The sequence below is a fragment of the Herpailurus yagouaroundi genome, unplaced genomic scaffold, assembly GCF_014898765.1.
Source record: "Herpailurus yagouaroundi ecotype Mexico unplaced genomic scaffold, PumYag 483, whole genome shotgun sequence".
In the NCBI taxonomy this organism is placed as follows: domain Eukaryota; kingdom Metazoa; phylum Chordata; class Mammalia; order Carnivora; family Felidae; genus Herpailurus; species Herpailurus yagouaroundi.
The window spans coordinates 3,603,211-3,628,269 of record NW_024412700.1 but is presented as its reverse complement, the minus strand read 5'-3'; the positions used below and the strand labels follow the sequence as shown (position 1 = coordinate 3,628,269).

The 25,059-nt window shown below is 54.0% G+C and overlaps 1 protein-coding gene and 2 long non-coding RNA genes across 8 annotated transcripts in view; 1 reads left to right on the top strand and 2 right to left on the bottom strand.

The window, feature by feature from the left end:
• Positions 1–15,880, top strand: part of CNPY1 (canopy FGF signaling regulator 1) — a 49,039-nt gene extending 33,159 nt beyond the window's left edge. Inside the window, exons 2-5 of one of the 6 annotated variants that reach the window (XR_005787155.1) lie at positions 2,935–3,138; positions 4,886–4,982; positions 7,323–7,680; positions 8,641–9,764. Coding sequence is in view for 5 of the 6 variants with exons in the window: in XM_040464470.1 (XP_040320404.1) it covers positions 2,935–3,138; positions 4,886–4,982; positions 11,927–12,027 (402 nt within the window). In the remaining variant the exon portion in view is untranslated. The other 5 variants (XM_040464474.1, XM_040464470.1, XM_040464473.1 and 2 more) reach the window with 5 other exon arrangements.
• Positions 1,639–3,607, bottom strand: LOC121022905 (uncharacterized). The gene is made up of 2 exons (XR_005787158.1): positions 3,125–3,607; positions 1,639–1,989 (listed from the first exon to the last, which is right to left on the bottom strand). It is a non-coding gene; the product is annotated as an uncharacterized LOC121022905 (long non-coding RNA).
• Positions 12,948–21,399, bottom strand: LOC121022904 (uncharacterized). The gene is made up of 3 exons (XR_005787157.1): positions 21,147–21,399; positions 19,164–19,268; positions 12,948–13,055 (listed from the first exon to the last, which is right to left on the bottom strand). It is a non-coding gene; the product is annotated as an uncharacterized LOC121022904 (long non-coding RNA).
• Positions 21,400–25,059: the final 3,660 nt, after the last annotated feature.

Genomic DNA, 25,059 nt, shown 5'->3' with positions numbered 1-25,059 from the left:
CCGGGTGCCCGTGAATCGGTTTTCTCCCGATACAATGCTGGCGGCCTTTTTCATTCATATTGTAATGAGGTTACTATCTCTGAGACAGTCCTTCCGGGGTGGAGGCCACCCTCCCCTAAGATTACAATAGGAATTGCTTTATTGACAAGTACTATTCAAAATCTTCAGAGTATAGAAAGAAAGACTTTGTTTTATTCCACTCGTCTCAATACTTATTGCACTCTTATAATCAAAACACTCTGAGGGGAGAAAAAGGCCCAATTATTCTGTGAACAGTCTTTAAATTTACTGAAGGCAGTTCAGCTAAGTGGAATCATTTTAAACTCCAATCGTGTGCGGCGGCGTCAATGTGCAAAGAGCGGCGATGCTTAGACATCTTTAGCATTTTCTCACAAAGCCGGATGCTTTGATTGAGATTTTAAAATCCTTTTTTTTTCTTAGTCTTCTGAAAACAGATCTAGTAAGTTCACGTTGGGTGTTTTTCCTTTACCTGTTTTTAGCGGAGATTGTGAGGAAGCATTTTCTGAGCTATCTGCAGGCAAACACTTCCTCCTATTAAGGAATGTTTACTCAAAAGAGCCAGCTAATGACGGGAAAACAAACACACACACACACACACACACACACACACGCACACAAACCCGTTTGCCTTCAGACTCATAAAATCAACAAAATTCACGTGTTGATCTCTTGATATAACATATGTGTGTTAAAACAGTACCATACTAGTATATTCAAATGTATAGCATGACACTTTGAAAACTGGAAAAAAAAAATCCCGTTTTGGGGAAAGTTGTAAAGTGGGGACTGTTCTAAAATAGTGCCAGCCCCGGGAAACAAATCAAAAACCCCTCCAAAGTAAGTTGAGGAGGCCTTTCGGTCGCTAGCGTCTGATCTGCTCACGAGAGACGGTGGGCAGTTTCTGCACACGGCTGGGTGGGTGAGGTCAGATTTAAAAAACATTTTCGAGAGCGTCCCAAGTCAGCGGAAAGTACTGGGATCCGTCAAGGCAGCGCTGAGTGTTCCCCCAAACTCTCCCAGACTCGAACCCCCGCCCTCCGGTGACGGTGACGACCACCCCCACCCTGTTTACTTTTCCGCTGGGGAAGGTGGGGGCCGGAGGGGACAGAGAGTGCCTTTCCGGGTTTCAGTTAGCTTTTTTAAGTGAAAGCGTGTACTCATCACCGTAAAGTGAAAACCTGCTTTGCTAACATCCAGAAAGTACCATGAAGGCATCTCAAACGTATCAGATAAGGAAATACACTTAAACCACACGCGTGGCAGGCAAAAAAAAAAAAACCACCCCATAATCATGCAGCTAATGATCTGCTTGATTAACTGTAATTAAGAATTTACCTCTGTGTTTTATAACGTGCAGACGCAATACAGATTTAATCCTCAGCGCCTGTGGTTAATAAAACGGATTTTCAGTTTGTTCCCTAACCCACGCATTGCTGTGCTTGTTGTTTTGTTTTGTTTTTACAACTTACAGGGCTTGATTGGCTTAAAAGTGTAAGTGAAATGCAGCTTGTATTTGGAATGCACTTCAAGCCACTACCTTTAGGGTCATTTCACTGTAGACCCGAAAACACCACCACCAAACCACACTCGCGAGTTTTTAAAAACTGGCTATTTTAGTGAATGGATAAGCGTTGTGGTTTAATCCAGTTGAGTAAACGGTTTCGTTGCAAAAGGGAGCGCCCGGGCCTGGAGAGAATGCGCCTGGAACCGGGTTTTGGGGGGAGAGGCGGGGACCCCGTTACCGCGCACACGGCGGGGGCAGCTGGGCGCCCATCGGCGGCGGTCGTCTTCGGCTCTCTTGCTGCCCCGGCTCCTGCAGGCCTGTGTCCCACCGCGCGCACTGCTCGCGGACCCCGGGGGCGGCGGGGACGCCGGCCCGGGGGCGGGAGGCGCGGGGACCCTTTGTGCGCCCGGAGCGCGCGCCTCGCCGCCGCGCGGTCGCCGGCACCGGAAGGGTTCACACTGCGCCTGAAAGGGGACAATGGAGGCCGGCTAGATCAACATCGCCGAAATCGAGTTCATTTGCGATTCAGCCCCTTTCACCACGGTTGTCACGCAAACTTCCTACTTTGATCAGCGGAGGGTGGAGAGGGAGAAAGCCCGCGGAGGCCCGGGCGCGGCGCGTCCGCGGCGCCCTTGGCGGGTCCCCGCCCCCTTCCGGAAGGAGCCGCGGGGACGCGGCATCCTGCACCTTGACCCGTCTAGACGGGCCCCGAGGTTTTGTGTCGGTTACCAGGGGGCGAGGGGTGCTCTTTGACCCCCGCGCGGGGCGGAGGTGGTGGCCGGGGCGGGGTGGGGGTGGGGGGCGTCCCCTGAATCCTCGCCGCATTCCGGAGGGACAGGGGCGCGCGGAGACGGGCGCCAGCTGTTCCCCGAGCCCGCGCCCGTGGCCGTCCCGCGCGCCCCTGTCCCCCCCCCACTCCCCCACCGGCGCCCGCGGGCGCCACTGTCGGCTCGGCCCGACCCGTCCAGAAGGACGCGGCGCGCTGGCCCGCGGTCTCTGCCTCGCTCCCGGTCCCCCTCTTGTGCTCCCCCTCCCCCTCCGCCCCTCCCCCTCCCCTCCCTCCCTCTCTGCGGCGAGTAAATAATCACAGCCATTTTCTGTCCTCGGTGCCGTATTCTGCATGTGCAATGACTTTGAAAAAGGACTATCTGTGTAAGTGCACTTTCCAGTTCCAATCTAGGGGTTTCCTTCCCGTCCACTTTCAAACACCCGCCCCTTTCCAAAAGCACAGTGTAAGCGAACTTCCCACGTTCTGTAAGTAACCCAACCGCAAGCACATTGTGCGAGGAAGGTCATGCCTCCCGGCGCTCCTGGGGGTGGCCCGCGGCCCCGGACGCGTCCGGCGGCGCACGATCTGCTAAGACCGCGTGAACGTTAAGGCAGGTCTCCTGCCCCGTTTGTCTCCACAGACCCCCCTAGCCCACTCGGAGGTTTTCCTAACAGACCTGTTGGACCAAGTGTGCGAGCGGATGAACCACTACCAGCTGGAAGAAGATTCCGTGACTCGGGAGAAGAAGTTTAAGAGGTTTGCTCCAAGGAAAGGAGACAGAATATACAAAGAATTTAAAAAATTCCATTTTTATTCTGATGCTTACAGACCTTTGAAATTCGCGGTAAGCTCCCGTTCCTCGCAGGTGAATCCCACGCGCCAGGAACACCATTTGGGGTATTCTTTTTGGCCGTTTGCTTGGGTTGCGGTTGAGTTTCCAGACCTTGAACATTAAAAGGTTATCTGGCTGCTCTGTGGTCCCGCGGCGGCGTCAGTGTTGACCATGCATTTGGGAAGTTGCCTTTGAGACACCTCGCGGGGCTGTGCAGACAGGCGGTGTTTCGCAGAAAGTGCTGTTGTAGCTCCCAGCGACTTGAAGCCGAGGGTCGCGCCTGCTCTGCCCCTGTGGGGCTCAGAGAGGGGTCTCAGTGGCCCCCCTTGCCGAGGCAGGTCTCTTCCAGGTTCCCACAGAAGGAATCAGGGGTGGTGGCTCCTAGGTTAAAATCCAAATTAGAATGAATGTCGTTTTCAAATATTTATAGCCAAATGATAGAGGAAGAGTGACAAACATCTTTTTTTTTTTCCTTCTCCCCCTTCAGACTTCACAGAAGACAGAGAATTTCCTTCCCGAGTTAATTCAAGTATTTTAGCACAAACTAAGTTAAACAAAGGCTTAGGTATGATAGTTGGCTTAATGCCAAACTCCCGTCCGGTATGGTGTTTATTTTAAGTGAATGCTGGCCTCTGGCTTGCTAGAATGTGCCTGGCAAAATAGATTCCAATATATTTCGCTTTACTTAACGCTGTTGAATCAGACCGAGTGATGGCAAAGCCTGTTTAAAAAATGTATTAAGTTCACACACTGGCCGAAATGTCAGGCATGCTGACGCCCCGAAACAGGGGCTTTAGCTGACTTCTGAAGATTTCATTTTAATTAAAAAGTGAAGGCAATAACTCCAAGGTAAAAGCACCCTGGAACAGGAATTGCGATGAGTACGTGTGCTTGTATTTCACAGGTTTTAAATAAACACGTTATGGTGGAATTTGCATATTTTTAAATGCCATTGAAAAATTTTAAAGTCTTGCTGAATGAACTAGGACCGTGCTTTGCCAAGTCTCAAGCGAATGCCCTCCTGTAGCTTCACGGTTCCAGGAGCTGTAACCCTGTGGGTCTTGAGCACAGACGCGTCCTTCAGTTAGAATTTAAGATTTTTTTAATGCCCCGGGCCCCTTTGGGCTCCCTCTTCTCTGAAAAGTGAGATTTGGGGCTAGAAGCAAAGTGAAATTATCAACGGAGCGCTAGATGGTTTGAAAAGAAACTTGGCCAAGTCACTGCCAAGCATGTTACCCACAGTGAAACCGACGAGGTTTGTTTTGATTGCTGAGAAAGCTTAATTGTTTTCACACTTCAGACTCTGTTTTAAAACCACGAAATGGATTGTTATGTTAAATCTGAGGGAAACCGGTTTAAGCGTCTCCAGGAGCCGGGTTCTTTGAAGGAGTCTAGAAAACCCAAACAAAACCAGAAAGCTAAGACTCCCCAGCTCTACCTAGGAGACCCCTTTCTTCCTTTTCTTCGCATTCCAATGTAACGAAGAGGCACAGATACAAAGAACCGCCTCCCTCCTCACTCTCGTCTTTCAACACGACTAATCGGTTAGTTTTAAGTCCCAGGAAAATGACGCAATTAACGTTTGGGGACGAGGCTCCATCCGAGGCAGTGAGGTCCCGAAAGCAAAGGCGCTGATGAAAACGAGCCACGGTGGTAACACGGTTTTCTGTGTTTAGCTAATAAAATGTTGGTGCGACCTTCTCACGAGAGCCCTGTGCGCGCGGATCTATCCACATATGTTGTTATTACGTTTCCGCAGTGCGAAGCTATTATAGAGGAGCATGAAGACGAGATATTCTCACTTATCGCCCAGGAGGCACACGACCTCGCTGACAAGCTGTGCAGTGAGAAAGCAGGTACTGTGTCTGATGTAACATGTGTCTTCCGCTCGCCCACCCCCCTCACCCGGCGCGGCAGCACCTTTTTTTCAAACCGCCCTCGCTGCCTCCCCGCCACCACCACCACCACCACCGGCTCCGCACTGAGTCAGAAAGACCCCATGTGAGAGAAGACAAATAAACAAAACCACGGGGCTAGGTGGCTCTTCCGTGGGCGCTGCCTTTCTTCTGCGTTTGCCAGGAAGTCTAAAGACGGTAAAGGGGGCCCAGGCCCATCAGCACCGGCGGGGTCCAAAGCACTTTCTCTTTCCAGTTTGCAAACTCGGAGAGGTTGGGTTCTCTCTCCCTCCTGGACCAGGAAGGAGAATCTCTTTATGACTCGCCTGGAACCTAAACTGATAGCAGGCGGGATCTTTATTTAGTACGAGATTTTAAAAGCTTTTTTTCTTTGCCGATTTGCGAGGGGTGCTGGGTATTTTTTTTTTTTTCAAGTTTCTTTCCCGGGATATCTTAAAAAAATTTTTTTTTGTTTCTAATAAAGCATAACGTACCTTCCTCCACAGTATCAACTTTAGTGCCCCAGTCCTTGAAATAAGAGTTCCTGCCCATCTGTGGAGAAACGTTTTCTGTCATCAAAGGTTATTAAACGACAAAGTGACAAAGCCACATCAACAGGAAGAAGTTTTCTTCCTCTGAGTAGATAACGGGGTTGTTTTCTTTTTAAAATCCAGTTTGAAAAAAAAAATAATAAAGATGATCCAGTTTGGTTGGGGGTTTGAAGAGTACCGTAGAAGGAGACACTCGGGACTGCTCAGGGCCCGGAGAGCCGTCTCACTGAGCTCAGACACGAAAGGTTGCTTTCGTGAGCCTCCCATCAATAAGTGCGTAGCCACGATTTTCCAAAGAAAGTAGGCTCGATATTTTCGAAGTTTTGCGAACGATTCAGAGATGGGCACGTGCTTGAAGATACGAGCAAAAATGGGATGCGCGCTATTGGAAATACCTCTTTTCCTATTTTTCTGTCACAGAGGGTCTGGGCTTGTCACAATCACCTATGGCAAGGGCCACTGGTTTGCTCTCTAAACACCTGTTCGGACCTCACAGAAGGGCCTGAGAAAGTTTCACCAACTCTTCCTGGCAGCGGTGGCCCCAAATAATGACAAGATTCTGGGGAGAGACCCTCTTCCTAAATGCAGCAGTTTGACTTAATTTTAATAATAGTGACTGCCTTTTCATTGCTTCTGCATATTGGTCCCTGGAACTGAGCATTAACGTTAGCCCCGAGAAAGCGTGAGTGTAAGGCAAAACCCTAAGATTTACGCAGGAAAGAAAGCCTTAGCTTACGGAGTCTTAATAGCATTTGGTTGTTTAAAAACTGGTGAAGTGTTTCCACTGTAAAGCGTCGGCCCCTCCGAGCTGCTGAGAGTACAAGGTGGGCCACCACCTCGTGGCCGCAACGTAGCGAGCCTTTTCAGGGTCGTGTTTCCCCGTGAAGCATCCTCATGGCTGTTGTAAACCATCCGTAAATTAAAAAGTGAGAACACGGTCACCTTACAAAGAGGCTAGACTCCCTCCCAGCCCAAAGTCCCCGCCGTCGAAGTAAGTTAGCGCCACGTAACGAGGTCGCCTTTTTCACACTTAAAAATTATCGCCAGAAAACCGAAAGCCACGCCTCAGTGAGGACGCTCGCCCTCGGTGACCACGGCGACAAAGAAGCATGTGTTTTCACAGGTGGGAAGGCTTTCGGATTCCCGTGGAAAAGGTGACACTCTCGTGTTGTAGAAAAACTCCCACGCTGTTGTCCGAAACTTTGCTACGATTGAGCTCCGTGATTTAAAACGTTTTAAAGACAGGGCCGTGTGTGTGTGTGTGTGTGTGTGTGTGTGTGTGTGTGTGTGTCTTGTGTGCTGGAGGCCGCCAGGCCGCATTCACCGGTGACCGTCCCCCAAGGCAGAGCATGCTGTGTCCAAGGCGCTGCACTGACGGCTGCTGGAGTGTGTATGTTCTGCTTTTAGGGGGATCGGTTTTTTTTAAATAGATGGTTCTAGAACTAGACGTTTAATCGGAAGGGCGGCTCCTTTTTACACTTTGTGTACACTTCACCTATACGTGCGTGTGCCTGCGTGCACACGTGTGTGTTATATGTGTATATATATGAATTTTGCTTTTCTCTCTCTTGAGGGTAGATCGTTTCACCTTCTTCTCGGTAATTACGTAGGAGCACATGAAAGCACGTTCGCGGATTTTAAAGCCTCGGCTTTATTGGGCTTTGATGGACGTATAAACTGTAAGGCGTTTCACATGTGCACCGTGGCGATCTGATACGTGTGTACGTTGTGAAACCTTCTTCCCATCTAGTTCATTGACGCTGGACCCTAACAGGACTGTCCAGTTTACTCCCCGTGCGCAGACCAGTACGTGGGGGACCATGGAGAAAACGCATATTACATTCGCGATGACCGTCTGGATTTAAAAAGGCCCCATCAGTGAGGTTTTCGTGAACGTATGCACCCTGCCTTGAACGCATAAAGAAAACCTCGGTGAAAGGCGACAGCATCGCAGACGGGTCTGTGGATACCTCTTCGCCGCTCTGCACTGCATAAAAGAAAAGGCGTCAAATACATCCTGCTCTTGGGGTGTGAGACGGAGCAATGGGACTACCTGATAGACAATCTGTCGTCGTCGTGGTCGTTTGTCCCCAGGCAAAAAAAGAGAAGTGAGTGTATTCGATCTTCCTGGTGGAATATTTTGTGGCACTTACCCCGGCCACATTGTCAGTTTAACGTCTTGAAGTCCAAACGATGCTTTAAAATCTGAATAAGATAGAAGGTCATGATTAAAAGGGTAGCTGTGTCCCACGGATGGTGGAGGGTGTACCACTCTGGGCTGGGAATGGATGGATCCTCTCACTTTTGTGGAGGCGTTCATTAGCTGGAGTGTGAGGGCCTAAATGTAAATACGCGAATATATTCTGGGTACGTGTCACTTCTGCTCCGCTCCTAAATCTTAACCCTGAAAACGTGAGACTGAGGAATCTGACGCGTGATCCTTGTGAATGCGACCTATGGAGTAAAGGACCAGGTATCTTGAGATGTTCGGCTTCCGTCTAAAGAAGCAGCATTTTTACCTCTTCGTGCAGACTTCCCTACGCGAACGGAGGTGTTGAATTATATTACACAAAATAATTGCTTTCAAAACCTCGTCTTTTTCCTGTTTTTGATAAATTATGGAGTAAAAAGAATCGTAGCCTTTCTGGAGAGGGCGGATGTTAATTGCTTCCAGTTGGCAAAGTGGAGCGTCCCAGAGCCCCCTCCTTGCCTCTCTGCTCCTCGGGTTAAATGCCAAGCGTGCTGCGCCTCTATTTAAGGCATTTCTTAAACACCCCCAAGGCCATGGGCAAAGTGACACGCTCCCTGGGCTTTGGTTTTAAAATACTCCGGAAAAAATTCTGGAGGACGGCAGCAAAGATAACAGAGCTTTGGCAGGTGTGGAGGCCACGTTTGGGGTACCGGGGAGGAGGTGTGTGTGTTTGAAAATTTCCACGATAAAAAAGTTTTTAAAACGTGCTTCCCTCAAAACTGTGTTTCTTGCAGAAAGTCCGTGACTCACGCGCTGGTGTGAGATGGGTTAGTGATGCTATGTGACTTTTCTTGGTTTGTTTTTTTTTTTTTTCCAGATCTCTGTGGAGCCTCTGCTAACCTCGCGGAGCTCCTGGATGGCACCTCTACCGGTTACTGAGGAGGAAAGTCACAGCCCACAGGTCAACGTCCGTGTTCCTATCTTCACGTTTCCTCACGAAAACAAAGTTCACGTGTCTCGTTTATACGGTGTTGTTGCACATATGACATTGTGTTGAAAATCTGTTGTTTGGTGTCGCGACAGACCCGATTCTTTGGATAGGGGAAGTTGAGGACTGCATAAAACAAATTACCCTTGTGGATTCGGATACAGACAGGGTCAGGAGTGAAGCGTTTAAGTGCCCAGGAAGAAAAAACGGAAGGCGTTTCATAAATGGAATAAGGATTTGATAACATACACAATATCTTATGCGCGTCTACAAGTATAATGTTCTAGTTGATGAGAAAGAGCATGATTTGAGTTCTTAAATGCTTGATTGGTCATGAAGGTAAGAAAATATATTGCCACAAATTCCAGATTATGTCTTCTGGGTTCTATACAGTGATCGATTAAAGACACAAACTTTCTTTCCATCAGGAAGGAGATACGAAGTTCCAGAAACCTTCAGTTTAAAAACGTATTAATCTCTAAAATGTAACGGAATGTGTGAAAAAATAATGAACGCTTTTCTCGCAAGCAATATGGTGGCCTTTCTTCGCATTACCTTGTTAATCCAGATGAGTCAGAAAGTCACTATACTGTTATCTTGTGTGTTCTTCAAAGATGCCACCAGTGACCGCGTTTTGTTTTGCCGCAAACTCTGTTGTGCGTGTGCGTCTCTGAAAAGACTTCCAGCTAACGCTTAGTGTGTGTATTTTACCACTAACTAATCTATTGTCCTCCCATTTGGGTGTGTTTGTAGGTGTGGAGACAGAGGGGAGGTGGGACCGGATGAAAAATTACTTTTGACCCCACTTAATACCAGAACGTAGTCGTCCTAGTGCTAGGCTTGGATATTTCATTGTCTTCGTTAAACTTACAGTCAGTGACATCTGACTGTAATCGTTGCCGATGCCGGGGCATATTCTGTAACTTATTCTGAAGAAGAGATGCTCATTGTTGGTGGTGAGAATTTACTAGGCAGGGTGATATAAAGTCTGCCCCCAGAGAGCAAAAACCGTCCGCCGTGTGTTACGTCATTGCCTGGAAATCACGCTGTTTAAACCGCTCAGCTGATGCTTTGGGAAGAGACAGTTCTGGAACTTAGGAGAATTTACCAAAATTCAGGAGAAGCGGTTTCCACTTTTTTCCTTCTCCCTCCCCACTTCTTGTCGTAAGTTCACACCACTTATTTACTGGGGGAAGCGGAAAGGCACGTGGCTTTTGGACGTGTCGGCAGCTGGCTGCGAGTCTAGACCCGGCCCAGTGTAGCCCAGCGAGCCTGCACCACAGCTGACACAACACGGAAAAAGGATTTCAGAATAATTAGCACCGTACTGCAGTCAGGTAGCGAAAGTGTTTAAAACGCAGCCTGTACATCCGTGTGTAAACCTACCTATTTAAGATTCGTTCCGCATCTCACATAGTCATAAACGTTTCCCTAACGTGGGCCTTGTTGGTAAGTGTGCTGCCCGGGGACTCGATTCCTTGCTGAGCACATGGCAGAGGCCCTGGCAGGAAGTGCCCAGTGAAACAGGAACTCTGGAAAAGTGTGGCATTGTCTCCACCTCCCTGGCGGTCGCTACAAACTCTCAGAGACAGACGCGGCCAGTGCTGATGGCGCCGCTCAGGAGAATCGGGGCTCCCGTTTCCAACCCGCACGAACACAAGAGGTGTGCCTTCTGTCCCCGATCGGTGTCCCTCGTGGGTGTGGATGCTTTTGCTTTGACTGACGCGAACCACCCTTCTTGTCTCTGATGGCGCACATCTAAGGTTCCGCCGAATACGGCTTTTCAGTTTTTTCTTATTTCCCGGTAAAAAATAGGCTCGTCTCTTACAAGACTTTTGATGCCCCACGACCTCTATGTACTTTTTCCTTCCAGAAAGTTTTTTCCGGATCCAACTTGCTAAACCCGTGTAAATATTTTGGCTTTGCGAAGTTACCGATTAAACGTCCGCTTGAGGGGTAGACGCGAACCCCCTGCATCTTTGGGCTGAGAATATTCTGGGGTTCCCTGTGGGGCACGGCCAAGTTGTGCTGCGTTTGCTAATGAGCAATAATGAGACAGAGCAGTGGGTTGCTTTAGCGACCCTCTGAACCACACTCCTGCCTTTTTTTTTTTTTAATTTTCTTTTTTTTTGAACGTTTATTTATTTTTGGGACAGAGAGAGACAGAGCATGAACGGGGGAGGGGCAGAGAGAGAGGGAGACACAGAATCGGAAACAGGCTCCAGGCTCTGAGCCATCAGCCCAGAGCCTGACGCGGGGCTCGAACTCACGGACCGCGAGATTGTGACCTGGCTGAAGTCGGACGCTTAACCGACTGCGCCACCCAGGCGCCCCACTCCTGCCTTTTTAATGACGTTGATTGACCAAAACCAAAGACAGCAAAAAGCCTGGGGGTGGAAAAAAGAGTCAGCACCCAGAGCGTGGCACAAAAGTTTCTTAGAGTCCGTGAAAAGCAACCGAATTCTAGGTCAGGGAAATTCCTGGAGGGGAAAAAAAGGTGGGGGTGGGGGTGGGGCGTGTGATGCTCATGAAAATACTGCGGAGAGTAGACGTGTTGGAGGCAGGGGTTTCGAGTTGTGTTTTTGTGAGGCCGGCTCTTTGGGTCTCTGCAGAAGATCCTGCGCACCTGTTCTCCTGGAGAGAAACCAGGTTGGCCAAGATGAGCGGTTTATATTCTGTTATGTGGATTCCCATTTGCTAAGAAGCAGCCCAGGCCACTGAATCCATTTCACTGAGGACTGAAAAGTGGAATTGAGCCAGAGTCCCAAATGGGAGGGATCAATACTTTATTTACTAAGACAAGCCCTAAAAAATAGAGTCAGTTGCTGTTTATAATTGTTATTTGTTCTACCTGTTTCTCTGCTCAGGTTGATATTTATCCACATAGGTGGTAGCGTTAGCTACATTAAAAAGTTGAAGCTTTCAACCTTAAAATTCAGGTTGCAATGGCATATGGGAAAAAGCCATTCTTTGATGTGATTTTGTGGCCTGTGTTAAAATCTGATACAAAACTATGAGCTCATCTCAAATCTGGAAACCCACTCAATGGCGTTTTGCGTCGTTCTATCCCACAATGCACTGGTAGCAAATTGTCACGATACCTGTTACATACGAGTGTGTGTTTTGTTATGATTTTCTGCCCAGGTCTTAATGCCCCCTGCTACATTCCTTACAGTCCGCGGAGTCACTGTTGCAGGGCAAGGAACTACACAGACAAAAGACCGAATGAGGTACATAAAATTGAAATATGGAATCATAGACCTACATCGCCCATAAGTCACCTCAGAAGAGGTGCAACGGACAGATGATGATGTCGTCTCCGGACTTGTCCTTCCCGCCCTTGGCCCCCGAACGTGCGTTTGCTGAGGAGGAGTGACCCACTCGTTCTGTCCATTTTCAGGATCTGCCCTTCTCCACAGAGATGGTGCTTACAGTGACCGTAATAGCAACTCATCTGTCTGTAGGGACGTCACCTGAAAATCCGGCTTGGCTTCCTGGGGACGGTTTGTAGACGAGTCTGTGGCATCAGCCACAGGTGCGTGCCCTTCTGGGTTCTCTGAGGGTTCAGAGCGGAAACTTAGGTGCAGGCATACCGTCCCACGCTCAAAGGTGGGCCTGTCGTCTGGGCAGGGGGAAGTCAGCTGACAAAAATATCCTGTCTCACGACAGCGAGATATTTACAAAACACATGCCATCTGTTAAGAAGCTTGGGAAACAAGCTATGAGGTTACACCGGAAATATGTCGGAACTGCAATATGGCTCATTAGTACGGAACACGCATTTTATTGGACCACCCGCGGGTCAACATCGTATCCCCCAAAACGTAACGGCACAGAGTGGAGGCCGGGACAGCGAGGCGAGCGATTAAATAGGAGAGAGAGCGCCGCGTGCCCCCAAACCACTGTGGAAGCTGCACCGCGCACTTGGCTGAGCTAAGATACCACTCGAGGCGCACACGCCTTCCTCGGAGCGGACAGAGAGGAGCTGCCGCCTCCTCCGGGAGCATAAACGAACTAATATCTAAGGAATGCAAGTTCCATAATGGGACGCCGGATGCCCGACGTCGGCTAATTAAGCCTGGCTCCGACTCGGAAAGATCCCGTAAGTGAGAAGTTAAAATATTAATCCCGATTTTGAACTGCACGACGAGCGAGGCTGGTACCTGAAGGGAGAGAATGTACTCCTGACGTTTTAGATTAAGGGTTCGCCTCAAAGCCGCTTTCCGAACAAGTGGGACTTTCTCTACAGCGTATTCTCTGATACCGGCCGAGGAAGGGCCATGACAATCCTTGAAGTGACACCACTGTCAACAGAGGGAGAGAAGATTTCAATCAGGTGGTTTTCATTGTCTGATAGAAACGATCTTTATGGCTTTGTTGTTCTTCATCAAAGCGCACTGATTAAGCACCTTCATGCCCTGTGGTTTGTAGAAGAAAGCACAGAACCAAAAAATAGACTATTCGGTCCCCATTCAAAATGGACCCTATTTAAAGCAACACGGTATTAAAAGAGAGTGAGGTCTAATACCAATGCAGGTTCAATAAGTGTTATTAAATTATTAGACCTTAAGGTGAAAATATACCCTTGAACTGCCCTTAGATGCAATCAGAGCTGTGATTAAATATTAATGCCCTAAGATTAAAGGGTCACTTGAGTGGATTTTTTTTTTTTTTTTTTTTTTAGCAATACCCCCAAATGGTGGGAATTAGCTACATTTTGCATACTTTGTGGACACCGAAACCTGGACAACTTCCAGACTGCAAAGCGCCAGGCTGGGGGCTCTGCTCTGGCCTGGCTGAGCCCCCGCCCCTGCGCGGTCTACAGTCGTGCTGAGATGCTTTCCCACGGCGCTGCAGGGAGCTCCGTGGCCCTGTGTCCGTGGACCAGGGCTGTCGCGGGTGCCTTCGGCAGAAAGATGGAGTCCGTTTGGAGCAGCGCTGGTCAGGGCTGACTGTCCACCTGTTGGGTGTGGTGCTTTGCATACCACAGAAGGAAAGGAATACGTTCATACATACATATATATATATTAAGAAATGCTTTTCCTTCCCCTCGATGACTGAGTGTCTAAGCCTAGCAAAGCCTTTGTTCTTCTAGTTCGTACGGCCCATCCCCAAAGAGGGAAGTGTTCTCTCACGCACGGACCCAGGGTTAAGTAACCACACGGTGACCCGATGACTCAGGGCCAGAGCCCGCCCCCACCCCAGCCCCTGGGGGTGCAGCTGTGTGACCCACACCCGCGGCTCTGGCTGCCCCGGGCCGAGCCCCTCGGGGCAGGTGAGGGACGTCGGCCCAGGTGGGGAGCCCTTTGTCCAGGTCCGTCCTGCGGCCTTGCTCTGACAGCCAGTGCCCTTGAGCCCGGCCGCCCTCGTCCTGGATCCCAGAGGCCCAGACACCACGGTCAGCCCGTCAGGCTCAGACAGAGCACTGGCTGCCTCCCGTTTGTGGTCTCGCTGAGGGGAACCCGGGCAGCACCGGCCCAGCGCACGGCTCCTCCCTCAGGGGGCCCCCGAGTCCGGCCGCGTGTCGTAGCTCAGAGCCAGCCGTGGGCCCAAACCGGAGAAACTTCTCAGCCAGAGCCCCTTCCTGGCAGACCCCCCGGAAAAGCGCTGAACGACGTCACGCAGCTTCGGCACTGCCCGCGTGGGGCCGAGGGTGCCCCCGAAAGCCTGCGCCCCCACAGTAACTGTCCCCCCTTGACGACTACTCTTGCTGGCCCACGTTTCAGCAGACGCCTGTGCGTTGTAAGGCCCCACGGTGAGAGGCGGAGGGGCGGTGGCCGGGGCCCCCTCTACATTCAATTTGGGGCTTTTCCACCGGAAGGGGGCCGAGGCCGGAGGCCTCGACGTGAATGCTGGTGCCCTCTGCGTGCTGGACAGGGACCGGGGTCCTCGTCTTCGTCTCAAAAGGGCCACCTCCTCCGGGGGCCACCACTGCTTTCCAGGTCAGTGGTGGGACAAGCAGACCCAGAAAAGACCCCCGCAGGGGCAGGTGGTGGGAAGAAACACTAACGTGGACGCTGTGGAGGAGAGGACAGGGACGGGGGGGGGGGGGCCTGTGTCCCCTGCTGGGGGGAGGAAGGAGTCAGCGGGGAGAGGAGTTCAGAGGCTCCCAGGGTCTCCTGTGCTGAAAGGGGAGAGGCACAGAGACCGTGGGGGTCAGAGCGGCTGGGTGGTCCCTCGGCGCCCCTAGAGGGCACCTCGTTGGGGTAGGGGGGTGTCTCCCAGGTCGCTGTGATCCCAGCCGAGACAGAGGATGACCGCCCTGGGTCAGCTCGAGGTTCTGCAGGCTCCCTGGCAAGAACGGTGGGCCATGTGTGCCCCCCCCCCGCCTCCACCGTGCCCGGCCGGCCGCACCCGGAGCCCCCCTCCTGCAGGACCTGTGTCACTGGGTCACCTGCCAGGGCCGGCTCGGAGCGTGGACGTTACCTGAACTTCAAGCTAAACACAAACTTGTGTTGTCAACGTAGTTCATCTACTTTTGCTCATTTTCAGTAGAGTGGAAAGCGTTTAATTTCTATTGGCTCTCACAGTAAGGGGGGCGGGCGGTCAGGGCGGTGGAGAGCAGAAGGAATCCCTTGGATCTCTGTAGAGTTTTCATTTATTTAAGTGCCTGTGATCGGTTTGCCTCCTGGTCACCTTCCCTCTGAAAGCCTGGCGCAGGGCGTCTCCAAAGCGAGGTAGGAACTGAGGGACCCTGCTCGGCTGGGGTCCGTTTGTCGAGGTGACCGTGCGACTTCTGTGGGTTTATCCGCCGGCCGCCCCGCTCAGGCTCCAGTCCACTGAGTGGCCCTCACTGGTCTTTCTCCCCCACTGTCCTCTGAAGACCCCGTTCCAGGTCGCCAAGGGCCCCGGGCCCTGTTCCTCCTGGAGGCAAGTCGGGGGCTCAGGCGCCACGCTGGGGGATCCCTTGGTCCTCCAAACACTCAGCAGGTGCCGCTCAGGGCAGAGCAAGCTGGGCCCCGGGCGGGCGGGTGGCCAGGGTCCCTTCAGTCTGCGGGACCGCACACGAGGCACCCCAGTCTCGGCAGCTTGGATTCCCTTCTTTAACACCAAAGCAAAATGAAAAACACACACGCAAAAACCCTACATTTTTTTCTTTATGGGTAAGAAGAAATACACGTACTTCTTCTTCAAAAAGAAGAAAATGACAATGTTCTCGGGGCACCTGGGGGGCTCAGGTAGTTGTGCGTCTGACTCTTGATTTTGGTTAAAGTCACAATCCCAGAGTTATGGGATCGAGCCCCAGGCTCTGCACTGACTGTGGAGCCTACTGGAGATTCTCTCTCTCTCTCTCTCTCTCTCTCTCTCTCTCTCTCTCCCCCTCCCTACCTCTCCCTCTCCCCCTCCCCCTCCTCCAAAAATTAATTAGGGGCGCCTGGGTGGCTCAGTCGGTTAAGCGTCCGACTGGCTCCGGTCATGATCTCGCGGTTGGTGAGTTCGAGCCCCGCGTGGGGCTCTGTGCGGACAGCTCAGAGCCTGGAGCCTGCTTCCGATTCTGTGTCTCCCTCCCTCCCTGCCCCACCCCTGCCTGTGCTCTCTCTCTCAAAAACAAACATTAAAAAAAAAAATCAGTTTTTAAAAGTCCTCAAGTCCCATCACCAAGATAACTGTTTGCATCATATATGTGTGTGCACACACATGTGGGGGGGGTGGGGGGGGGAGTCGAGTGTGTAACCTGTGTTCTCTGACCCGGCCTTTCCCCTCAAAGCGCTAGGAGTTTCTTCTTCTGCTGTTCAATGTCCTCCTGCCACGTAAGTTGTCGCGGCTGCAGAATGTCTACTTGTATTTAACGGGCCTCCTACGTTAGGACCATTTAGACCATTTTCAGTGTTTGACTACTGGGAACGAGGCGGAGGTGAATCTCGGTAGCCGGATCTTCGGTGGATTTTCCCTGGCTGCCGCCGGCCTCGGCTGGGTTTCTCGCTGCCGCAGGGAGGTCTCGGGGGGCCCGTGGCCCCGCGTCCCCAGCGGTGCCATCAGAGCCGAGAACAGCGCCTGCCCTCCCGACTGGGCACCCCCCCGGGTGAGGAGTCCAAACGGTCCTCTCCTGTTTGGGAAACTCCCCGTCTTCGGTGCAAGGACAGGAGACCCTGGAGCAGCGCGGAGCCCGCCCGGCAGACGTCCCTGGCGTGGTGCCCAAGCCACAGGGTGAGCCGCCCGGTCGTCGGGGCCCTCGGGAGCCCTCCACGGCTCCAGTAACAGCTGTGCCGGCGACGCACGTGAGCGTGCCTTTAGTCCCTTCCACGGGTACCGTTTCACATCACCCTCCCACCGCCGCGTGTGGAAATACAATCTCGTCTCCACCGTGCAGATGAGGAAGCCGGGGTCTGGAGAAACACGGGTGACCGGGTTCAAAGGCCCCGGTGTCCTGACTGCAGCACCGGCCCGCCTCCGGCGGGGGGCCCCCCTCCGACACGGTGAAGGAGGCCCCCGAGATGGACTGGTTGGACAGGACAGTCCCTGCGGTCCCGCGGGTGCTGACGTGAGAGCATGACGGCGGGAGGACGGGGCTTCTGGGCTCGGTGCCTCGAGGGCCCCCAGAAGCCCTGTGCACGGAGCATCGGGATGGAAATTTGCTGCACGGGGAACAGGGCCCCAGCGTCAGCCCAGCTGCTGCTCGGACGCGCGCTTGTCCACGGTGACATCTCCCCTGGAGATTGGGACGGGGAAATATGTGTCCAGGAGGGGCAGAGCACGTGGCCCCAACATGCGGGGCTGAGCTCGGGGCCGGGGGCGTTGACATCCACTTGCGGGGTCACGGAGGCCAGGCTCGGCCAGGTGGTGTGGCCCCAAAACCATCCTGAGGGACTGTCTGCCCTGAATACTAATAATTGAGGTGATGCCCCAAGGTCAGCCTCCTCTCCTCGGAGCTACTTCATTGATTGTTCCCCATGGTAATGACACTGTTCTGCTGGCCCTTTGGTAAACGTTCGTTTCGCCTCAACGTCTCTCTAAAGCAGGGCTTCCTAACCTCTTCGCATGGCATGGAGCTTTCTGGCAGCCTTGGGAAGCCTTTGGCAACGCCCTTCTTAGACGGATACCTGTGTGTGTGTGTGTGTGTGTGTATAGATAGATAGATCCATGCACAAAATAAAATGTGCAAGGTGACAAGAAACACAATTGGATTAAAATACTTACAAAATATATTTTAACTGTGATGTGTTTCTGTACTAATGTGTTAGATAAGACGACGTAGTCACAGGTTGAATCAATGATTTTAGAGTAGTGATGGGCGAGGGCGCGCGGGTGGCTCAGTCAGCTAAGTGTCCATGTCTCAAAGGCACCTGGGTGGCTCAGTGGGTTAGGCCTCCAACTCTTGATTTTGGCTCGGGCCATGGGCTCATGGTTTGTGGGTTTGAGCCCCGCATCACGCTCTGTGCTGATGGCGTGGAGCCTGCTTGGGATTCTGTCTCTCTCTCTCTCTCTCTCTCTCTCTCTCTGCCCCTCCCTTGCTCATGCTCTCTCTTTCTCTCAAAATAAGTACATAAACATTTAAAACATTTTTTTCAAGTCCAACTCTTGATTTTGGCTGAGGGCACGATCTCAGTTTGTGGATCTGAGCCTCGAGTTGCACTCTGAGCTGACAGGGAAGAAGCCTGCTTAGGATTCTCGCTCTTCTCCTCTCTTTCCGTCCCTCCGCTGCTCATGCTCTCTCTCTCTCTCTCTCTCAAGATAAATAAGCAAACGTTAAAAAAAATTAAGTAGCGACGGGCCGAAATGACGATCTGCCATATCTGCGACGACTATAGCAGATATGAAAATATCTGTGGTTTCGGTTGGCAAAAAGGCAGCTAGACAGGATAAGGCTGAGCGAAAGGAGTCAGAGAAGGACCAATGCCACAGGATTTCCCTCATATTTGGAATTGGAGGAACAAAGCAAATGAGCAGGGAGACAAAAGAGAGGCAGACAAACCAGGACACAGACTCTTCACTACGGAGCACACACTGAAGGTCACCAGAGGGGAGGTGGGCGGGGGGAGGGGGAGGCAGGCGACGGGGACCAAGGATGCGCTGGCCAGGAGCGCCGGGTGGACACCGAGTGCTGGGTCACTACATCGCACACCTGAGACGAATAGAACACCGTGGCCGCTGACGGGAACGAAAGCGAAACCTTTAAAAAGTTGCCAACAGGGGCTGGGGCAGGGTTGACTCCTGCCGCGACATCATTATGTCTGTCTCGTAAGGAAAAGAACGGGGAGGGGGCTGGTAGGCACCGATTCGCGACAACAACGAGCCTGCATGTTCCCGGCCCAAGTTCACGGAATCCAGAGTAAGAGCTCCTGCCTTAAAGTAAACAGGAATGGGTCAACCTGTTCAGAGAAGAGACCGAGGCACAGAGAGGCTCGCTGTTTGGTCCAAGGCAACACAGCAGGTCAGAGCCCCACACGGGACCTTCTGCTGAAGGCACTGACCTTCAGTGCTGGCTCAGACGTCCTCCTCAGGAGCGTTCTAGAGATTTCATCCTGACGAGCTTCCACGAAGATCACTTGACCACATTTGCTATTCACTGAAGACGGCTATGGACAGAATTTTAAGACGCTGAAAAGAGTCTCTCAGGAAAGAGTTACTGATCATCTAAAACCCACACCTGGGGCGCCTGGGTGGCGCAGTCGGTTGAGCGTCCGACTTCAGCCAGGTCACGATCTCGCGGTCCGTGAGTTCGAGCCCCGCGTCGGGCTCTGGGCTGATGGCTCGGAGCCTGGAGCCTGTTTCCCATTCTGTGTCTCCCTCTCTCTCTGCCCCTCCCCCGTTCATGCTCTGTCTCTCTCTGTCCCAAAAATAAATAAATGTTGAAAAAATAAAAATAAAAAATAAAATAAAACCCACACCTGAACCACACACACAGACTTGCTCGGTTCGAGGGGGAATGAGAAGATTCATTTCGCTAGAGAAAAATCTCGAACTTCCAGTTCGTGGCCCTCGTTCTGGGGAGCGCTATAAAATTAGTAATAAGACTGCTTGAAGAAATCCTTCAGACCAAGTTCGGATTTAAAAGAAATAAATACCTATATAGATAAGTTAACCGTAAGCTTCACTTACTACGTTGTGGTTGCAATGGAGGACATGGCCAATGGGTCTTGAGGTCCCGTGTTGCCGAAATTCTGCACAAAATGAAGCGCTCTGGAGGCAAGTAGCCCCCGAAAGTACAGACCAATGTCAGACGTTTCCAGAAATATATGGAAAATAACACCCCAAAGAATGGAACAGTACGTGGTTATTTATTGATTGAGCAAATAGTCTGAATGAAATAGTCACTTGGGACCCTTGCACCATTTCCATAAACCAAAGGTCTGACTCTTCCTAAACCTCTCCCTTCCTCGCGTTTGTTTGTACATCCCGTGGCGGTCAGGATCACCGCGCCACAGGCACAGGGTCGCCGTCCTCTCCCAAAGACGCTCTCAGGCAGCCGCGGGGAGACTTCACCCGGGGCAGCGAGCCCACACTCCCTCTGTGTGGTCCTCACGTTTCCCTGGGGACGGCATCTCTGCTGTACTGCTTCCCACCTTACGGCCCCCACCCCAAATCAGCCTCCCGTCACGTCAGCTCCCGCCCTGGGCTCACCCGGGTGCCGTGGGCCAAGATGCTCCTCCGGCAACTCCCCACCCTCCAGCTGCTCCCCCTCCTCCAGCTGCCCCCCCTCCTCCAGCTGCTCCTCCTCCTCCAGCTGCTTCCCCCCTCCTCCAGCTGCTCCTCCTCCTCCAGCTGCCCCCCCTCCTCCAGCTGCTCCTCCTCCTCCAGCTGCTCCTCCTCTTCTAGCTGCTCCTCCCCCTCCTCCAACTGCTCCTCCTCTTCTAGTTATTCCTCTTCCTCCTCCAGCTGCTCCCCCTCCTCCAGCTGCTCCTCTTCCTCCTCCAGCTGCTCCTCCTCTTCCAGCGGCTCCTCCTCCTCCTCCAGCTGCCCTCCCCAGGTGCCCCCACCCCGTGCCTCCTTGTGCTGCCCCGCTCAGTCCTCACAGCCTGAGATCTGCCCTTCCCGCTTCCCGTCTGTTTGCTTCTTCCCGCCCTCGCAACACTGTTCTCGCTCCTTCCAGGCCTCTGCGTCCAGAGCTCAAGTGTGACGGAACGTTTAAGCAGCAGGCTGAGTATGTCCCGAAAGCATCACCACAACAAGTGTAGTTACCGGCTGCGTGTGTGCGGTGAGAACTCGTGAGATTCGCTCTCTTAGCAACAGTCCAAACTCGGAATGCGGCGCTGCTAACCGCCGTCACCCTGTCGCACACGAGACCTACAGGTACGGAGTCATCGCGCCGTAGCACCTCAATAAGAGGAACGAGAGAGACTGGGGTGGGGGGGGGGGTTGTAAACAAACAAGGAAAAGCAGGCTGCGTGGCGCCAGGGAAAGAGCTTGAGTGCCCCCTCCCGGACCCCATGGTGTGACCTTGGGCCACCCCTCACCCTTGGCTGCCGGCTTCTGTCGTCCCTGGGAAGAAAGGGGCTCCGCTGGGCGGCCGCCAAGCCCCTCCGGCCCCTCCCGGATTGTGCGGCTCCTCAGTGACACACCGTAGCGACACAGAGCGCCCCACACCTACTCTGCCGTGGCCTTCGGGTCGACTTCCTCAACTGTCCCCTGCACGTGCCCCAGCGCGGCTTCCGCCCCCGCCCCTTCCGGTCGGTGCCCCCGCGCCCGCCCCGCCCCCTCCCGCCCCTCCCCCCATCGGCCTCGTCTTGCGGCCCAGCCGGCTTTGCTGCGGCCTTTGTCGCTTTGTCTTCCCTCCATTTCCTTTTGTGTCTGTGGGGCTCACTCAACTGTTTGCACACTTTTAGAAAAATTTCCGTCTTCCCCGTGAGCCCATTCTCTCCGCACCGAGGCCCGGCTGGCGTTTCCCGGAGGCCCCCCGGATGCCTGGAGCCACCATGGCAACCGCCGGCCCGCGCCCGGCCTCACCTTCCCCGGGCGGAAAGCGCCAGAAGGGGCGGCCCGGGCCTCGCAGGGGATAAAGGGAGAAGGTTCTGGACCCCGAGCCCGGAGTCCAGGTGTCTAGGCCGCTCGGGCCTAGGGCGTTTGGAGGCCGAGCGGCCCGGCGGGGAAACAGCGCCCTGCTCACGGGTGACACGCGTTGCTAGCAACGACCAGGGAATTCTGAGTGTGTAAAAATCGCACATTAACGCCCCGATGGAGAAGAACGCCATCCTGCAGCCGTCCTGGCCCTGACGACGAATTTGCACCTGGCCGAGGGGCCCCAGGGCCGCTGCCCGCCGAGACCTTCTCCCTCTGACCTTTTCCCTTCCTGGAAAGCCCGCGCCCCGAAGTCCAGCCCTTGCCTGCCTGTCTGCCCGCGGCCCGGGCCAGTGCCTCCTGGCCTCATTGTCCCCGCCAAGCCCTGCCCGGCCCAGGCCTGGCTCCTGATTAGAAATTTAAAAGAGTCTCTCTGGTGAGAGCAGATACCCCATCACTTCCCGGGATGTTCCTCCTTTTCTCTTCGGGCCTCAGCTCTTCCCACTTTTAAAGACGCGCAGCACACAGAAAGCGCAGCCAAGCGTGCAGCCCGGAACGGCCCCTTCCGGGGCCCTCGCAGAGTCTGGGAACCGCCGCCATTCACCCTTTGCCTTCTGGTGGCTTCTGAACCATGACGTCCTGGGCAGTGGCGCTCAGGACAATCCCCGGGAGCAGGGGGCAGGCCGGGGGGGCCGGGGCCCTGGGAGGAGCTCCCCAGGAGGGCGTTTCCTGATCCAAGGATCCCTCGTTCTCGGCCGACCCGGGGCTGGGACAGGAGGCACCTGATGAGAACGCCCGACGACACTTAGTGGCAAAGGGTCGCCCTTCGCTCCTGGCGGGTTGCCACGCGCCTCGGTCACCCCAGCCGGCACTGTGTGGAGGGATGGGGTGCCCGGATGGGGCCTCGCTCGCCCTGGACCAGGGAGAAGGTGGTCTGGGCCCAGCGGGGACCCTTAGCGGGAGCAAGCCTGCCCTGCCAGCCCCACGTACCACTTTGCCCGCCTGCCTCTGCCCCCCCCCCCACCAGCCTGCGCTTCTTGGGGTTCATCCACCATTGCCTTCCTGTCCCATGCGGGCCCTCAGCCCTTCTCTCCTGGCCTCCCTCCAGCCACCCTTCAGGGGCCACCGGATAAGCCTCTGGTGGTTGGGCCCGGCCACACTGCCCTGCACGGCCTTCCATCATCCGCAGAGGCCGGGCTCCCTCACCGGCTCTCAGTCTTCATTTTTCTCCGCGTCCTTTCTGTGCCCAGGCCTGCAGCCGGGGAATGATCCCGTCGTCCCTCGGGCGTGCCTTCCCCCGTCCCAAGCCTCGCTTGGCATTTGTGCCATTTGGTTCTGGGACCCAATGGCCGCCAAGACCCTTCCCTGCCGTTGGGCACTGGCTCAGGGGCAGGACGGGACGCAGCTCAAGGGAAGCATCGACCGGCCCCCGCCCGGGGCTCAGATCCAGGCGTCCCACCCAGGTTCGCCTGCGCGTGCAATCCGGTTGCCTGACCGCCGGACGGGTCTGTCCACCCCTCGGTGCATGGGGGAGGAAATTGTTCAGCCTGAAATCTAAGCTCTGCCCTCTGAGCCTCAGTTTGCCCGCCTGTAAAATGGGCGGGGAACCGTATCCACCACACAGCCCTGTTGAGAGAGTCGAGGAGAGGACTTTCAAGCGCGTGTGTAAACAGTCACACTACTTATAAGGCAAGGCGCAGAGTCTGTCCTCTGACCTGAGACCCCGGAGCAGGGAGGGCTCGGAGTGGCCGGCTGGGGCCGGGGCGTGAGCAGAGCACACGGGGGTGTGGGCCTCCAGCTCCCACTATTACAGACAGTTAGTAAATACCTATGGGCTGGTCAAGTTTTAAGTGATCAGATTTCCCATGAGACAAAGTGGGAGAGAAAGGGGGATGGTCTGATAGACCCAGCATCGCTCTGGGGACACGAGGGATGGACGTGGGGCTGTGTCGGAGGGAAGGGGGCTTAGGGGAGGGCGCCGGGCTGAGCTGGCTCATCAGGGAGTGCGGATTCCGCCCCCCCCCTTCCCTCTGAGGGTTGCTGGGGAGACGAAATGAGCCAGGAGCCATCCAGGTCCTCTGACAATGAAATGGGAGGCTCTCGGGCGGCCCTGAGTCCGGGGCTGGGGCGAGGTGTCTCAAGGGCCCCCCCACGGCAGCCGGGCCCCAAGAGGCGGGGAGCCCTGTCCAAGGGGATCAGAGAAAGATCAGTGTCCGGAATGCAGGGCACCCGGCTTGTGAGGGGTTCCAGCGTCAGATGAGGAAGGACTGAGTGGGAGCTGAGCGAGGGGTGGGGGCCCCACCCCTGGTCACAGACCCCTGAGTGTGCAGTGACTGCCAGGGGCCCCTAGGCTCACCGGTGAGTTCTACGGACAGAAGAAACAGCGCGTGTCGGGTTGAGGTGGCCTGGCTCAGACTGACAGCTGTCCCCCATGCCCCTTTCACGGTAACTCGGGGCGCCCCAGATGCTGCTGCCCTCGGCCAGTCCCTTCCCCGGCCCCTTGCCGTGAGGAGTGGCCCTGGACTGATTCTCTCGAGCGTGAGTCGACATAGTCCTCCTGCTGGGACTGCCTCCTCCAAGCAGGTCTCCCAGTGGGGACCGGGCCAGGCTGGGGGAGCTACGCTGTCCATCACAGTGGCCGCCAGCCCCCTGGGCAGCTTTTTTTTTTTTTTTTTTTTTGGCTTAATCAAACAATTTTAATCAAGTTAATAGCAAACAGTAAAAGTGCAGTTACCTGAAGAGCCCCGTACTTTACATGCTTAAATTATTTTCCACTGTCTTCGCTTGTGAGGCATTGCAGGTGGGACCCACCTTTGAATGGCAGAATTGGAGGCACATATCGTCTGGAGCGCCACTCACACTGAACGCACGGTCTGTCCAGATGAGTTTGCGGTTTGGTGGTTGGGGCGCCATCGGTCACAGAGCGCGGAGCCCCCGATGCCATCTGGGGGGGGGCACCACGTTTCCATCCACATCCCCAAATGTGCTCTCGGCGTTCCTCTCAGGGGCATCCATACCCATCGGTGACGGCCGGAAAGCTGCGTGTTGTCCTCGGAGTATTTGTTTCCGTGTTTGTCTCCCCACCCACGTACCAGCCCTCACACCGTGTGCCTTGCGACAACCCCACCTTGTCCCGCAGGCCCCGCCTCGCGGCTGCCGCGGCACCTCATCTAAGCGAGCCGAGATTCAGGGAAACTGCGTTCCACTTCCCAGCTGCACCGGTCGCGTCGCGAGAGCGCAACGGCCACGTGGGCTAGTGGCTGCCGTACTAGTGGGAAGGTGCACGTGCAGAACGTTTTCGCCACCGTGGAGAGTTCTGGAGGACGGCAGCCGGGAGGATCGTGGGTTTCCAGATGATCCCTTGGCACAGAG